Source organism: Watersipora subatra, chromosome 9, assembly GCF_963576615.1.
Source record: "Watersipora subatra chromosome 9, tzWatSuba1.1, whole genome shotgun sequence".
In the NCBI taxonomy this organism is placed as follows: domain Eukaryota; kingdom Metazoa; phylum Bryozoa; class Gymnolaemata; order Cheilostomatida; family Watersiporidae; genus Watersipora; species Watersipora subatra.
The window spans coordinates 18569242-18587002 of NC_088716.1; the positions used below are offsets into that span (position 1 = coordinate 18569242).

The window sequence follows — 17761 nt, forward strand, 5'->3', positions numbered from 1 at the left end:
AGAGTAGTGATTCTCCTTCCAACTGTAATAAACTAGGTAAATAAATATACACCATTCCTTAGTATGGGAATATCATCAGTCTGCAGTTCATACCAAGTAATAACCCAATGCAGCCACATATACTTTAGTGAAACTCTCGTGACAAAAAGGTAATGAAGTACCTCATATGCTGTATTATGTGATCTATCATAACCATTATGGTAAATCATCAAGTGTTCTATGAGTATTTACTTGTTCCTTTTACTGCTGGACTATCTCTATGTACTTATATCTACTCCTGTGTCACATGTTTAATACTAGCACTGTTCAGGTAGGCACCACTTTATCTAAGTCAATCACAGATAGTTGTATATTTTACATTTTTGAATAGTTTGAATACTTACACATATTCTGATACATGATAGTATATTACTCAGTAATAAATCAACACAAAGTATCATCAAACAACTTTTACTATCAGTGAGTGACTTCAACTGAAGAGTTCTTATCTGTAATAACTTCATCAACACATGGACAATAATAAATCATAGATTGATTCCTTATCAGTACATGTAAAAGTTTGGTTTATTTGAATAATTCATACAGATTATTATGATAACTGAACATTCAATTTAGCTGCCCATCTGCTCTGTAGTTCTTCATTTAATAGTAGAACAAACTATATTTTGCATGTATGTGCTGGGATATTTCATCATAGCCTGTGAACCTATACCTTATATCTTTAATTTATCACATGTATATATTACAGTCTATCCTCTCTGACTCAACTGGAGGAGCTACAGCTGAGTGACAACAACTTCAAAGAAGGCCTCCCTGAGGTTGTTGGTACTCTCACTTCTCTCACTGAGCTACACTTGATTGACTGCCAACTTCAGGACCTCCCTGAATCGTGAGTATAACTCAGTCTTTAGTTTAATAATTTTTTTAGTGGAGTTTTTATACTCTGAAGGTTTTAATTAATTTACGCAGTAGTTGTGTATCAGGTGTCATATATTTAACTAAGAGTTTTATTTCAAATTTAAAAATAAAAAAATCTTTATGAATTTATCAATACATTACATATATAATAATAAACCATGGAATAATAATCATAGGGGATAATAATGGAGCAAAATCATTTTCATGTCTACAAATTGTGGTTGTGATGCATTAGAACTGCACTGAGTCATTGCAGTACATTTTAGTGCATTACATCTCTCTAATGCACACTAGACATTTACTGTAACTGCACTCCAACTGGCAATTACCCACTACGGTCTACTGCATATTTATTTCCATGATGTATTACCTGAAACCCAGCATTTCATGCATACTGTGAATATGTATTCTTCAAAACTTTAAACTGCATACATACTGCAACTATGCATTAGTATGAAGTTGATACTGTGGATAACCTGACACTGCTGGATTTCCATGTGTCTGTGCATCATTTTCACTGTTACTACACATTGCACCCAATCAATGGTGTTTGAAAGTTGGAAACGAAACCAGCTTCAGCGTAAACAGCTTCAGCTTTGATTGTCTCCAGTCTGACAACCAATCTGATCACTCATGTGTGGTCTCAGTAGATTGAGTCTGTTCCTACTATTAGCTGTCAAAGAAATCCACTGTAACCTGGTCTGTGTGAGAAATTCTGGCTGCTGAGATCAGCCTAAGTATGCTAAGTTCATGTGAGAAACTAATTCCAAACACACATGTACATATAACCAAGGCACAGACATCGGTCTATATCACATGGACATTTCTATACATAGACATGGGGATGTCTATGTGATATAGATATGTCACATATACATATGTCAGATTGTCTAATAGATCTATAGTGTAATGAAAAGTCATTGATAGATCCAGCACTGTGAAACACGCACTAGCAACACTTCCACTGCATCCAGCACTGCTTATTATGCAGTAGGTAATACCTCCATTGCACCAATACTGTGTATTAGATAATAATTGTAGCTTTGTTATGATGCAATGACTCGATAATATTTACATATGCAATAATAAATCATAGATGGATTCCTTATCAGTACATGTGATAGTTTGGTTTATTTTAATAATTCATACAGATTATTATGATAACTGAGCATTCAATTTAGCTGCCCATCTGCTCTGTAGCTCTTCATTTAATAGTAGAACAAATTCATTTTATGTACTGAGATACTTTATCATAGCCTGTGAACCTATACTATTATACATTTAATTTATTACATGTATATATTACAGTCTATCCTCTCTGACTCAACTGGAGTGGCTATGGCTGAGTAACAACAACTTTAAAGAAGGCCTCCCTGAGGTTGTTGGAGCTCTTACTTCTCTAGCTAGGCTAGACTTGGACAGCTGCCAACTTCATGACCTCCCTGAATCGTGAGTATAACTCAGTCTCTCTGTAGGAAGTTTCTGTGCAACAAAATATTCTTCAGCACTGAATTTCAGAATTTTTTTAACTTTTTTAATTCATGTAGAAGTTTACATTAATATTACAATCAAGTTTATATTTTCTGAGCAAAAGGAGTATATTCTCTAAAAATGCATTTCAGAATCTCTTTTGCTCTCGTTACCACATGCAAAATATTATTTTACTTTTTTAAATCAATTAAAAGTTTATGTTATGTGATAATTTTATTCAGCAGAGTTTCTATACTCCAAAGGTTTTAATTAATTTACACAGTAGTTGTGTTTCATGTGTCATATGATTACCTAAGAGTTATATTTTAAATTTAAAAAAAGAAATTCATGAATTAATCAATAGATTACATATACAATAATAAACCATGGAATAATAATCATAGTGGATAATAATGGAACAAAATCATTTTCATGTCTACAAACTATGGTTGTGATGCATTAGAACTGCACTGAGTCATTGCAGTACATTTTAGTGCATTACATCTCTCTAATGCACACTAGACATTTACTGTAACTGCACTCCAACTGGCAATTACCCACTACGGTCTACTGCATATTTATTTCCATGATGTATTACCTGAAACCCAGCATTTCATGCATACTGTGAATATGTATTCTTCAAAACTTTAAACTGCATACATACTGCAACTATGCATTAGTATGAAGTTGATACTGTGGATAACCTGACACTGCTGGATTTCCATGTGTCTGTGCATCATTTTCACTGTTACTACACATTGCACACAATCGATGGTGTTTGAAAGTTGGAAACGAAACCAGCTTCAGCGTAAACAGCTTCAGCTTTGATTGTCTCCAGTCTGACAACCAATCTGATCACTCATGTGTGGTCTCAGTAGATTGAGTCTGTTCCTACTATTAGCTGTCAAAGAAATCCACTGTAACCTGGTCTGTGTGAGAAATTCTGGCTGCTGAGATCAGCCTAAGTATGCTAAGTTCATGTGAGAAACTAATTCCAAACACACATGTACATATAACCAAGGCACAGACATCGGTCTATATCACATGGACATTTCTATACATAGACATGGGGATGTCTATGTGATATAGATATGTCACATATACATATGTCAGATTGTCTAATAGATCTATAGTGTAATGAAAAGTCATTGATAGATCCAGCACTGTGAAACACGCACTAGCAACACTTCCACTGCATCCAGCACTGCTTATTATGCAGTAGGTAATACCTCCATTGCACCAATACTGTGTATTAGATAATAATTGTAGCTTTGTTATGATGCAATGACTCGATAATATTTACATATGCAATAATAAATCATAGATGGATTCCTTATCAGTACATGTGATAGTTTGGTTTATTTTAATAATTCATACAGATTATTATGATAACTGAGCATTCAATTTAGCTGCCCATCTGCTCTGTAGCTCTTCATTTAATAGTAGAACAAATTCATTTTATGTACTGAGATACTTTATCATAGCCTGTGAACCTATACTATTATACATTTAATTTATTACATGTATATATTACAGTCTATCCTCTCTGACTCAACTGGAGTGGCTATGGCTGAGTAACAACAACTTTAAAGAAGGCCTCCCTGAGGTTGTTGGAGCTCTTACTTCTCTAGCTAGGCTAGACTTGGACAGCTGCCAACTTCATGACCTCCCTGAATCGTGAGTATAACTCAGTCTCTCTGTAGGAAGTTTCTGTGCAACAAAATATTCTTCAGCACTGAATTTCAGAATTTTTTTAACTTTTTTAATTCATGTAGAAGTTTACATTAATATTACAATCAAGTTTATATTTTCTGAGCAAAAGGAGTATATTCTCTAAAAATGCATTTCAGAATCTCTTTTGCTCTCGTTACCACATGCAAAAAATTATTTTACTTTTTTAAATCAATTAAAAGTTTATGTTATGTGATAATTTTATTCAGCAGAGTTTCTATACTCTAAAGGTTTTAATTAATTTACACAGTAGTTGTGTTTCATGTGTCATATGATTACCTAAGAGTTATATTTTAAATTTAAAAAAAGAAATTCATGAATTAATCAATAGATTACATATACAATAATAAACCATGGAATAATAATCATAGTGGATAATAATGGAACAAAATCATTTTCATGTCTACAAACTATGGTTGTGATGCATTAGAACTGCACTGAGTCATTGCAGTACATTTTAGTGCATTACATCTCTCTAATGCACACTAGACATTTACTGTAACTGCACTCCAACTGGCAATTACCCACTACGGTCTACTGCATATTTATTTCCATGATGTATTACCTGAAACCCAGCATTTCATGCATACTGTGAATATGTATTCTTCAAAACTTTAAACTGCATACATACTGCAACTATGCATTAGTATGAAGTTGATACTGTGGATAACCTGACACTGCTGGATTTCCATGTATCTGTTCAGCATTGTCACTGTTACTACACATTGCACCCAATCAATGGTGTTTGAAAGTTGGAAACGAAACCAGCTTCAGCGTAAACAGCTTCAGCTTTGATTGTCTCCAGTCTGTCAACCAATCTGATCACTCATGTGTGGTCTCAGCAGAATAAGTCAGTTCCTATTATTAGCTGTCAAAGTAATCCACTGCAACCTGGTCTGTGTGAGAAATTCTGGCTGCTGAGATCAGCCTAAGTATGCTAAGTTCATGTGAGAAACTAATTCCAAACGCACATGTACATATAACCAAGGCATAGACATCGGTCTATATCACATGGACATTTCTATACATAGACATGGGGATGTCTATGTGATATAGATATGTCACATATACATATGTCAGATTGTCTAATAGATCTATAGTGTAATGAAAAGTCATTGATATATCCAGCACTGTGAAATGCGCACTAGCAACACTGCAACTGCATCCAGCACTGCTTATTATGCAGTAGGTAATACCTCCATTGCACCAATACTGTGTATTAGATAATAATTGTAGCTTTGTTATGATGTAATGACTCGATAATATTTACATATGCAATAATAAATCATAGATGGATTCCTTATCAGTACATGTGATAGTTTGGTTTATTTTAATAATTCATACAGATTATTATGATAACTGAGCATTCAATTTAGCTGCCCATCTGCTCTGTAGCTCTTCATTTAATAGTAGAACAAATTCATTTTATGTACTGAGATATTTTATCATAGCCTGTGAACCTATATTATTATACCTTTAATTTATCACATGTATATATTACAGTCTATCCTCTCTGACTCAACTGAAGGAGCTATGGCTGAGTCGCAACAACTTCAAAGATGGCCTCCCTGAGGCTGTTGGAGCTCTCACTTCTCTCACTGAGCTATACTTGGACAGCTGCCAACTTCAAGACCTCCCTGAATCGTGAGTATAACCCAGTCTTTAGTTTAATAATTTTTTTAGTGGAGTTTTTATACTCTGAATGTTTTAATTAATTTACGCAGTAGTTGTGTATCAGGTGTCATATATTTAACTAAGAGTTTTATTTCAAATTTAAAAATAAAAAAATCTTTATGAATTTATCAATACATTACATATATAATAATAAACCATGGAATAATAATCATAGGGGATAATAATGGAGCAAAATCATTTTCATGTCTACAAATTGTGGTTGTGATGCATTAGAACTGCACTGAGTCATTGCAGTACATTTTAGTGCATTACATCTCTCTAATGCACACTAGACATTTACTGTAACTGCACTCCAACTGGCAATTACCCACTACGGTCTACTGCATATTTATTTCCATGATGTATTACCTGAAACCCAGCATTTCATGCATACTGTGAATATGTATTCTTCAAAACTTTAAACTGCATACATACAGCAACTATGCATTAGTATGAAGTTGATGCTGTGGATAACCTGACACTGCTGGATTTCCATGTGTCTGTGCATCATTTTCACTGTTACTACACATTGCACCCAATCAATGGTGTTTGAAAGTTGGAAACGAAACCAGCTTCAGCGTAAACAGCTTCAGCTTTGATTGTCTCCAGTCTGACAACCAATCTGATCACTCATGTGTGGTCTCAGCAGATTGAGTCTGTTCCTACTATTAGCTGTCAAAGGAATCCACTGTAACCTGGTCTGTGTGAGAAATTCTAGCTGTTGAGATCAGCCTAAGTATGCTAAGTTCATGTGAGAAACTAATTCCAAACACACATGTACATATAACCAAGGCACAGACATCGGTCTATATCACATGGACATTTCTATACATAGACATGAGGATGTCTATGTGATATAGATATGTCACATATACATATGTCAGATTGTCTAATAGATCTATAGTGTAATGAAAAGTCATTGATGAATCCAGCACTGTGAAACACGCACTAGCAACACTGGAACTACATCCAGCACTGCTTATTATGCAGTAGGTAATACCTCCATTGCACCAATACTGTGTATTAGATAATAATTGTAGCGCTGCTATGATGTAATGACTTGATAATATTTACATATGCAATAATAAATCATAGATTGATTCCTTATCAGTACATGTGATAGTTTGGTTTATTTTAATAATTCATACAGAATATTATGCTAACTGAGCATTCAATTTAGCTGCCCATCTGCTCTGTAGTTCTTCATTTAATGGTAGAACAAATTTATTTTATGTACTGAGATACTTTATCATGGCCTGTGAATCTATACTATTATACCTTTAATTTATCACATGTATATATTACAGTCTGTCCTCTCTGACTCAACTGGAGAGGCTATATCTGAGTAACAACAACTTCAAAGAAGGCCTCCCTGAGGTTGTTGGTACTCTTACTTCTCTAGCTAGGCTAGACTTGGACAGCTGCCAACTTCATGACCTCCCTGAATCGTGAGTATAACTCAGTCTCTCTGTAGGAAGTTTCTGTGCAACAAAATATTCTTCAGCACTGAATTTCAGAATTTTTTTAACTTTTTTAATTCATGTAGAAGTTTACATTAATATTACAATCAAGTTTATATTTTCTGAGCAAAAGGAGTATATTCTCTAAAAATGCATTTCAGAATCTCTTTTGCTCTCGTTACCACATGCAAAATATTATTTTACTTTTTTAAATCAATTAAAAGTTTATGCTATGTGATAATTTTATTCAGCAGAGTTTCTATACTCTAAAGGTTTTAATTAATTTACACAGTAGTTGTGTATCATGTGTCATATGATTACCTAAGAGTTATATTTTAAATTTAAAAAAAGAAATTCATGAATTAATCAATAGATTACATATGGGGGTCCTCCCATGTTTTGTGACGATTCTGACGACCCGACGACAGGGATATTTAAAAAGTGACAGACGAGACGACCATTTACCAATGTTGGTGACGAGGATTGCGTAAATAGGATTACTAAAGGTACGGCTGCACGTAACGAATTTTTCGTTGGTTCGGAGTTCTGGCCGAAATCACGAAAAACGCAGAATTAATCGGTCAAAATTCACAGAATTATTTGAGCTGTGCATGCCCACCGAGTCCGTCGACGAAACGCTTGTAACAGATTAAACAAATTATTAACGAGCACGATTCTAGCAGCTTTAGCAATTAGTATAGTCCAAGACATGTACCGTGACACACAATAAAAATACGGAAGCATTTCAACATAGAACACACGATGTAACTGTCTAAGTCGCGCTATTATTAGTTAGCAAACACGACTTTGGCAAATTTTAAGATATACGTAGTCCGAAAACATAATGCGACACACAAGAAAATTATTACAGAAAGTTATCATAGTAAATACGATGCAACCGACTTGTTTGCGCTAGAGATCTCGACATTCTCTACCACAAAACTTTTGCTGCTAAAAAGGAAATATAATTAAAAAATAAACAAATTGTAGCTATAGCGTCCAAACAATAAATACATTCAATAACGCAATTTAAGCAATTGCATCGTGTGTACTATGTTGATTTGCACTTATACTTTTACTATTGTGTGTCATTATACGTCTCTTTGACTATACTAATTGCAAAAGCTGCTGAGATCGTGCTCGTTAGCACGATTCTAGCAGCGCAGAATAATTCTGTGTGTTTCAATCATTTCGTGATTTTGGTTAGAACCAACGGAAATTTTGTTACATGTTGCCGTACCGTTACTAACTTATTAATTGTTCATAAATCACCACGGTCAACCGAAACTTCACTAGTTTTGGTTTGAAGCATCTGGCTCAGCATTTATAGACTGCCAAATAATTAAAGCAATGAAATGCCACGAAATTGACAGCAAATCCGTTTCCAAGTCTGTGACTGACAGTGATTATTAAAGGCAATCTCGGTCTATTTTCCGTACAAGAAATATAGCTCTAAAAACCTAAGACGGCTGTCACTCTTCGCGGAGTAATCAGCAACGCTCCCAAACATCACTAATATGTTTGTGAAGGTCGCTGGTTGAGCCATGCTTTTGGTTAGCAGAAGTTCAAACCTAGCGAGTTTCAGATTTTTAACGCAACCCAGTGCCACCAGTATAGATATTTGTATTAAAATAACGAATGTGAAGAAAGAGGTTGTTTTGGTTACCAATTTGAAAAAGGTGACAGTGATTTTAAAAGTGACGACAGTGATTTTAAAAGTGACGACAGTGATTTTAAAAGTGACTATTCTGACGACAGCTTTGTGTGGTAGGACCCCCACATATACAATAATAAACCATGGAATAATAATCATAGTGGATAATAATGGAACAAAATCATTTTCATGTCTACAAACTATGGTTGTGATGTATTAGAACTGCACTGTGTCATTGCAGTACATTTTAGTGCATTACATCTCTCTAATGCACACTAGACATTTACTGTAACTGCACTCCAACTGGCAATTACCCACTACGGTCTACTGCATATTTATTTCCATGATATATTACCTGAAACCCAGCATTTCATGCATTCTGTGAATATGTATTCTTCAAAACTTTAAACTGCATACATACTGCAACTATGCATTAGTATGAATTTGATACTGTGGATAACCTGACACTGCTGGATTTCCATGTGTCTGTTCAGCATTGTCACTGTTACTACACATTGCACACAATCGATGGTGTTTGAAAGTTGGAAACGAAACCAGCTTCAGCGTAAACAGCTTCAGCTTTGATTGTCTCCCGTCTGTCAACCAATCTGATCACTCATGTGTGGTCTCAGCAGATTGTGTCTGTTCCTACTATTAGCTGTCAAAGGAATCCACTGTAACCTGGTCTGTGTGAGAAATTCTGGCTGCTGAGATCAGCCTAAGTATGCTAAGTTCATGTGAGAAACTAATTCCAAACACACATGTACATATAACCAAGGCATAGACATGAGTCTTTATTACATGGACATTTCTATACATAGACATGGGGATGTCTATGTGATATAGATATGTCACATATACATATGTCAGATTGTCTAATAGATCTATAGTGTAATGAAAAGTCATTGATATATCCAGCAATGTGAAATGCGCACTAGCAACGCTTCCACTGCATCCATCACTGCTTATTGTACAGTAGGTAATACCTCCATTGCACCAATACTGTGTATTAGTTCATAATTGTAATGCTGTTATGATGTAATGACTTGATAATATTTACATAACCAATAATAAATCATAGATTGATTCCTTATCAATACATGTGATAGTTTGGTTTATGTAATAATTCATACAGATTATTATGATAACTGACCATTCAATTTAGCTGCCCATCTGCTCTGTAGCTCTTCATTTAATAGTAGAACAAATTCATTTTATGTACTGAGATACTTTATCATAGCCTGTGAACCTATACTATTATACATTTAATTTATCACATGTATATATTACAGTCTATCCTCTCTGACTCAACTGAAGGAGCTATGGCTCAGATACAACAACTTCAAAGAAGGCCTCCCTGAGGTCGTTGGTACTCTTACTTCTCTCACTGAGCTATACTTGGACAGCTGCCAACTTCAGGACCTCCCTGAATCGTGAGTATAACTCAGTCTCTCTGTAGGAAGTTTCTGAGCAAAAGAAGTATATTCTCCACCATTGTATTTCAGGATCTTTTTTGCTCTTGCTACCACATGTAAAGATTTATTTTAATTTTCAAAATTACCTTAAAGGTCGACTTGCAACAAAATTCACATTACACTTATTTAGTATCAAAAGGGTCACCGTGTTTTACTCTGCTGTGTTGTAGGTGCAAAATACATGTATGTGAAAATGTGATTACAAGCTCTTACAAGCTCAAAAACGAACAGTTAATCGCAGCCATCACAAAAACGTCGTAGCTTGGAATATCTTTATTCCGATGACGTACTCAAAAATTGTGGTTATTGTTTTGACATGTGATGTTGTCATGTGAAATTAAAGAAAAATAAAAGGCTCAATATAAAACCTCTCATAGCACTAGTTTATGACAAACACTTCTGGTTCTACCGTAAAGCCCGTATCCAATATAGATGCTCGCTACTTTACAGTTTCCTTTCAACTCGGTCTAATCATCTAGTAGTAATCTGATCATGTGACCCATACTTCCTGTCAGATGGCGCGAACAATTTTTGCAGCATTTTTTGACGATCACAGGTGACCAACAGGCTCCTCATGTTTATCAGGGGATGATATGCACTCCTTCGAGCTAAGGTTAAAAAATCCAACGAATTTTTACGTAGATTTTGAGATATAAGTGCTTAAATTCACATCAATACAATGATTATGAAATAGACGCGTAAGACAATAGACATGGATTTATTGAATGCATGAAGTTTATTTGTGAAAATATTTCGACGAATGAGGTGTCATGAAAGTGTAAACAGAAGCACATCGTGTTCAACCACGTCCTATTTGAGCCAGTTTGAAAAGGGATTCCAATCTACAGCGTTTTCGTGATGACTGCAATTAACTGTTCGTTTTTGAGCTTTTAAGAGCTTGTAATCACATTTCCACATATTTTGCTCCTACAACACAATGTAGTATGACATGGTAAATCTTTTGATACCAAATAACTGTTATGTGAATTTTGTCAACCTTTCATTTTCTGTTATGTAATAATTTTTTTCAGCAGAGTTCCTATACTCTTTACTCTTTTAATTTTTGTATGCAGTAGTTGTGTATCAGGTGCCATATGATTACCTAAGAGTTTTATTTTAAATTTAAAAATACAAAAATATTGATGAATGAATCAATACATTACATATACAATAATAAACTATGGAATAATAATCATAGTGGATAATAATGGAACAAAATCATTTTCATGTCTACAAACTATGGTTGTGATGCATTAGAGCTGCACTGCGTCACTGCAGTACATTTTAGTGCATTACATCTCTCTAATACACAGTAGACATTTACTGCAACTGCAATCCAACTGGCAATTACCCACTACGGTCTACTGCACATTTATTTCCATGATGTTTTACTTGAAACCCAGCATTTCATGCATACTGTGAATATGTATTCTTAAAAACTTTAAACTGTATACATACTGCAACTATGCATTAGTATGAAGTTGATACTGTGAATAACCTGAGACTGCTGGATTTCCATGTGTCTGTTCAGCATTGTCACTGTTACTACACATTGCACACAATCGATGGTGTTTGAAAGTTGGAAACGAAACCAGCTTCAGCGTAAACAGCTTCAGCTTTAGTTGTCTCCAGTCTGTCAACCAATCTGATCACTTATGTGTGGTCTCAGCAGATTGTGTCTGTTCCTACTATTAGCTGTCAAAGAAATCCACTGTAACCTGGTCTGTGTGAGAGATTCTGGCTGCTGAGATCAGCCTAAGTATGCTAAGTTCATATGAGAAACTAATTCCAAACATACATGTACATATAACCAAGGCATAGACATGAGTTTTTATTACATGGACATTTCTATACATAGACATGGGGATGTCCATTTGATATTATATATATTAGATATGTCACATAGACATCCACAGACTTCTTCTTCTATTCACCATCCCCATACAGTTATGCATTCAGTGTCTAATAGCTCTACAGTGTAGTGCTTGATGGTTCATGATGGATTCAGCAATGGGATTAGAATTAATTGTCAGACTGGAGTTTGGCTTTAGTACTTGCTGGACTGGGTAGGGTGGGCTGGATTTTTCTTAGATCTGATCTAACCTCCATGTGGAGCATTTATACTCTAATAAACCCAAAAGCTAATCTTACAATATGTCATATCTAAGTTATCACTTGCAGGTTTTAGGAAGTCTCCATTTTAAACGTTCCTTTATCGATATTACTAGTTCTTCAAATTTGGCTTTTTATTCAATAGATTATCTCCTGTAGCCAAATTGCAGCACTTGATTGGTTTAGTTCATCTCGTCCAATATTCCTGACTGGCTTACGGCATACTGTGTTGATCACTTAGTAACTAGCAGAAGAGATCAAAGGAAAAACATACATGTAGCTGGTTTCTAATTTAGTACAGTACAACCTTGACATACCAAGTTGATCATTTTTAATATTGCTGATATGTCAAAATTTAAATCTTATCATCTGTTCAGCAGTTTTTGAACATGAAATTAAAAGACACAATCACCTAATGTGATGTGCCAATTTTACTTCATTGTAGCCACACATTCATTCCTCATGGCTTTTGGTCTCTGTACATCCATGTTCACTGTCTTGTGGTAGAGACCACCCAACATATTATGTACTACTAATAATCATCCTAAAATATGATCATAAACATTAGAAGGCTGAGACTACAAACTGTTCAAATCTTCTTAATATGCAGATTTAGTTGTAAAAAGGTTGATATCAGTGAATAAAATCACAACTAAACTTTTATGTGTTATAAATATATTTTTCATAGTACCAAGTTTTTTATTCTATTCCTAAATTTGATAGCAAATTCTATAAAATCTATAAAATAGATCATTATACAGTCAAATCCCAACTTAAGATCAGCTCTACATACAATTATTTGCACTCCCAACATGAAATATGAGCAAATTTGTGTCACAAGTTTCGAAGTTGCTATAATATCCAAAATATAACTTTCAAATTTTATTGATCATGACACTTCGTTAAAGCACATCAATTACATAAGTACTGTTTATATATATATAAATATAAATACATACTTGTTTATTAATCATGTTGAATGATATTTTGCCATCATGGTAATTGATTATCACACCAATGACTCTATTAAACACGTGTTTTGTGAGTTATCTGTTAAGATTGGCTGCAGTAATTGGCTGCAGTAATGTGCTGCAGATTGGCACATAAATGCTTCTAAGCTGTCACATCTCTCACTCACATACAAAAGTCATTACATGTCATTTGGCAATTTTTCAAATGTAACTGTTTGTCGATTGCATCCACTATAGCTATAATTATTTAATGGAAAAATTGCATAACAGCTTTACAATGGCTGCCGAGTAAACTTGGCTTGTCACTATGTTAGCTGATTTAAGTGGGAAAAAATTTGCTAGAGAAAATTTTTGAAGATACCATAAAACCTTTATATGATCCCATGGCGCTCTATTTCTCAACCTTTCCTCATAGTGACGATCAAATGGAGGTGGCGTTAAAATAGAGGCTGTCATTGTTTTCTTTAAATAGTTTGTCAGAATTTAGAGTAGGTAAATTTAACCCTTTTACGAGTGAAGTGAATGTCGCCCATGTTTTTCAGTTTCCTCCGGGCAGAGCGAAGGATTTGCGAACAATAAATTTAATAAATCTGCATGTCAAGTATCTTTAAATAAATATGCATTTGGAAGCTGATAAATATCTCTACCAGTTGACATCTATTGCTTACAATTAACCTGCGATGATAATTTAGCGTGTGGCCCTTTGCACTGCTTTGCAATTTATTGGTGCTTTCAATTTTTTCACTTGGTTCTAAATTTGAAGATATATATTCATTTTATAACTATATTTATAAATGTTTCTAACATTCTAACAAAGGCATCATTTGTCAGTGCTGTAAATAATTGGGAAAAATTATCCAGCCCAGAATTATTGTTTTTTCATAACTGCTACAAAAACACATGTTATGATTAAAGAACATTTTATGTCTACTATCTCGTCTCTTTGAAACATTCAGCAGGTGTGATAAGGTTAATTATTGCTACTGCATTGTAAGAGGTAGAATATACACTCAGTTAAAATAAGATGGAATGTTATAATTGTGATGTTAGTTTGTGTTAGTGTGACTGTTAAGAGTTCCTAGTAAAGAAATACAATTATAAATAATATTAAGGTAAGACTAATGTGCTTCAGCTGTTCTGTAGGCTGAGCAAGTTGAGTCAGTTGGAGATGCTTGACATCAGCAGTAACTATGAACTTACAAAGATAGATGAAAAGGTTATGGCTCTCAACAAACTTCAAACGCTGAACTTTTATGGATGTACAAAACTAATATCTCCTCCATACGCTGTATGTCAGGATGGAATTGATGCAATTCAGGAATATTTCAACGCTCTTAGCCAGGGAAGAGAAATAGAAGTCTGTAACGCACCAGTCGCCATTGTAGGAAACTCCCTTGCCGGAAAAACTAGTATTGTTAAAAGTCTTCGGCAAGGGAAACGTGTTTTATCAAAGCGATCCGAGTCAGACGTGTCCTTCAAAGATGAGGCGACAAAAGGCTTCGAAGTTCACGATTTAAAGCTACCAGCATCTACTGCCAACCTTATCGATCACGGAGGCCAAGATGTTTACCATATTGCTTACCAATATGCGCTTAAAGAAAATAATATTCCATTGTTCGTCGTGAGTTTCAAGCAATTTCTGGAAATTTCACACAAAAAGGAATCTCAAGTAGCTGCGAAAGAAACGTGCTGGGACTGGATGTCTCATTTGTATTTGTCCTGTCCCCTTCTTGGCCGGCCTTTACTCGTGTTAACTCATGCTGATGCTGTTTCAAATCAGAGTGTAGAGGTCTGCAAAGACAACTTCTTGGAGGAGATTGCACGACTTCGAAAAATCATGCTAGAAGAGGAAAGTGAGTTTAGTGGCAAAAAGCAGGGAGAGTTTCAGAAGATCCTACATTTGTCTAATACCGAAGCACCAGTATTTCATCCTGAAGAGGTTTTTATATTCAGTGATGATCAGGAAGAAACGTCGAACATTAGGAACCTCAAGCTGGCTTTAGATAGGAGGTGTCAGGTGTTCAAAACAGTGATTCCAGGAGCGTGGAATGAAATCACAGAGTTTGTGACGGATCAAACTGATGAGTCAGTCATAAAACTTTCACTTATTGAGGAGAAGTTTTCTATCAAGGAATCTCACACAGTGTTGAGATACATGCACAATACTGGTAGCATCCTCTGGTATAACCAAATAAACTCACTCCAACCATATGTCTTTCACCAGATTCATCATATCACCGAAACAATAACCCTCTTGTTTCATCATCGAGCGGAAGAGAAATGGAAAGAGCGGCTGGCCACCTTTACCCCATATCTGTATCAGGGTCGAGTTGTAAACAAAGCTAAATACGAGGAAATGGTTGAGGAGTTTAAACATGACGGCATACTAGACTCAGCTCTTCTGTACTATCTGTTGACAAAGGAGTCAGCCAAGTTTCCCTGGGAAGTGTCTGTAGAACTACTGAAGAGCTTTAAGGTGTTGCATGGGCCAGTGCATAAGCATTCAAACGAATACTATCTTATTCCTTTTGCCTCTCAGTCTAGCATGGATGGCTCTTGGGAGACGGATGGAGATCTTCAACTTCGACTTGAAATACAGTTTGGAGGCTTGCCCTTACCTATCTATGCGTTTCATCTAGCGATAGTGAAATTCTTGGATGTGTTGAAAGAGGAAACCAGTCTTCCTTCAACTATGATGGTACGAAACAACGGCTCAACGATTTACCACGGGGAAAGTTCAACCCATTTTGTCCATTTCTTCAAAGAGCAAAGAGTTACTGTTCAAGTTTCAACTTCAACACAACTGCTCGCTTCCTCTTGGAAGCGTCTCATAGAAACCACCCAGCTTATCCTGCAATACATCACATCAACCTGGAAAGCCTGTCGACCGTCAGTTAAAGTTATCTGCTCACACTGTCTGTATTTACGGGATCCTCAACCTGGCACCTTGGTGGATCCATACTGGCTCTGTCCCGTGTTCTCAACAGTAGCTGATCGTCCTATGAAATGCCAATTACAAGTTCACGTGGAATCTTTCTTTGGATTTAAGCCTACATTCTGCAGCAAGCGAGAGGCAAAAAGCGAGGCAGGTGTGATGCCCACCATTCCCTCTCCACTCGTCTACCCATGTGAGTGAATTTTTAATTTTGTTTCAATGGTCGCTTTTTTTCAATGGTTGCTATGAGAAAAACTTGTATTTGTGTTAATCTTTCTTTTTGTTGCAGGTTACAGCCTTTCAGGTGATGAAACACAAAACGTGACAGAGTACCTGTCCAAAATTATCTCTCAAAGATGTGCTATTTCTAGTGGTAAGTGCTCTGTGTAACTTCCAAATAACATAATTATAACTCTAACTTTTATTGGTTAAAGAAAAAGCACTCATATTCTCTCATAATTTTTCTGGAATTTAATAAAAGATTAACTGAAAATACTCGAGATCTGATTGTTCTTGAGTTACAATGTAGTAGTTTCCATGAATTTAGTCAAATGATGAATAGTCAATTATGAATAGTGAATTTAGTCAAATTCACTATCATAGATAATATCAACTGTTCTTACAAAGACAGCTCCACTCTTTCTACTCTTTCTCATCAAACTGTCATATATGTTACCAAATTAGCAACATTACAGCACATCCAAGGCCCCAAGTTGCATCATCATCCGTACAATATGTGAGAGGGGAGAGAGTACAACTTCAGTCTCAACTCAAAACCGAAGATGGTGACAGTGACCTGTCTGATAGTTTGGACTACTTGGACGAACATCAAACTGAGTTGGCTATCATCCGTTTGAGAGTGAAACCTAGTAAAAAGGCCTGGGCTAAGAAGCTCTTTGACTCTTCATCTGTAAGTTTCTTTTCATGATGTGAAACTTTATCATTCATGGCATTCTCGAAGGATCATTCAAGTTAGAACTTTGGTCAACTGCCAATCCTGTTTTGTTTAGGTCTATAAGATGACAACTCCTGTGAGAGGGCGTTGTTTGGTCATCAACAACATTCACTTTGCTGGACCTGATGGCGGCGTGGACAGCGACGGGAGTGAAAGAGTTGGGTCACAAACAGATCAGAAAAATGTAGTTGGCCTTTTTAAAAACCTGTCTTTTGTAACCAAAATCCATGAGGATCTTCCTGCACAGGTCAATAGACAATCTTGTGACTAAGTTTTCTCTATTATATGTTTAATGCAATATATATTTAATGTTGTTTTTCGTGGCAACAGAAGTTTTAACTGTGCAGTTATAATAGATTGAATGGTTAAGCTTTTTTTATCAAGTTTTTCTGGTTTCATAGCTTTT

The 17761-nt window shown here is 35.5% G+C and overlaps 2 protein-coding genes across 2 annotated transcripts in view; both read left to right on the forward strand.

The window, feature by feature from the left end:
- Positions 1-17761, forward strand: part of LOC137404859 (uncharacterized) — a 53974-nt gene that overhangs the window by 3620 nt on the left and 32593 nt on the right. The window lies entirely within an intron of this gene.
- Positions 64-17626, forward strand: LOC137404053 (malignant fibrous histiocytoma-amplified sequence 1 homolog). Its single transcript, XM_068090210.1, has 11 exons — positions 64-149; positions 749-889; positions 2227-2367; positions 3925-4065; positions 5623-5763; positions 7101-7241; positions 10200-10340; positions 14609-16593; positions 16690-16773; positions 17096-17310; positions 17411-17626. The coding sequence occupies exons 1-11, from the start codon at positions 64-66 to the stop codon at positions 17624-17626; spliced, it is 3432 nt and encodes a 1143-aa protein (XP_067946311.1).

Bases quoted from the DNA above. Each gene is read 5' to 3' on its own strand.
- LOC137404053 (XM_068090210.1), top strand. From the start codon at position 64: ATGGGAATATCATCAGTCTGCAGTTCATACCAAGTAATAACCCAATGC. The intron at 2,368-3,924 runs GTGAGTATAACT...TATATATTACAG, and splicing joins CTTCATGACCTCCCTGAATC to TCTATCCTCTCTGACTCAAC. The intron at 7,242-10,199 runs GTGAGTATAACT...TATATATTACAG, and splicing joins CTTCATGACCTCCCTGAATC to TCTATCCTCTCTGACTCAAC.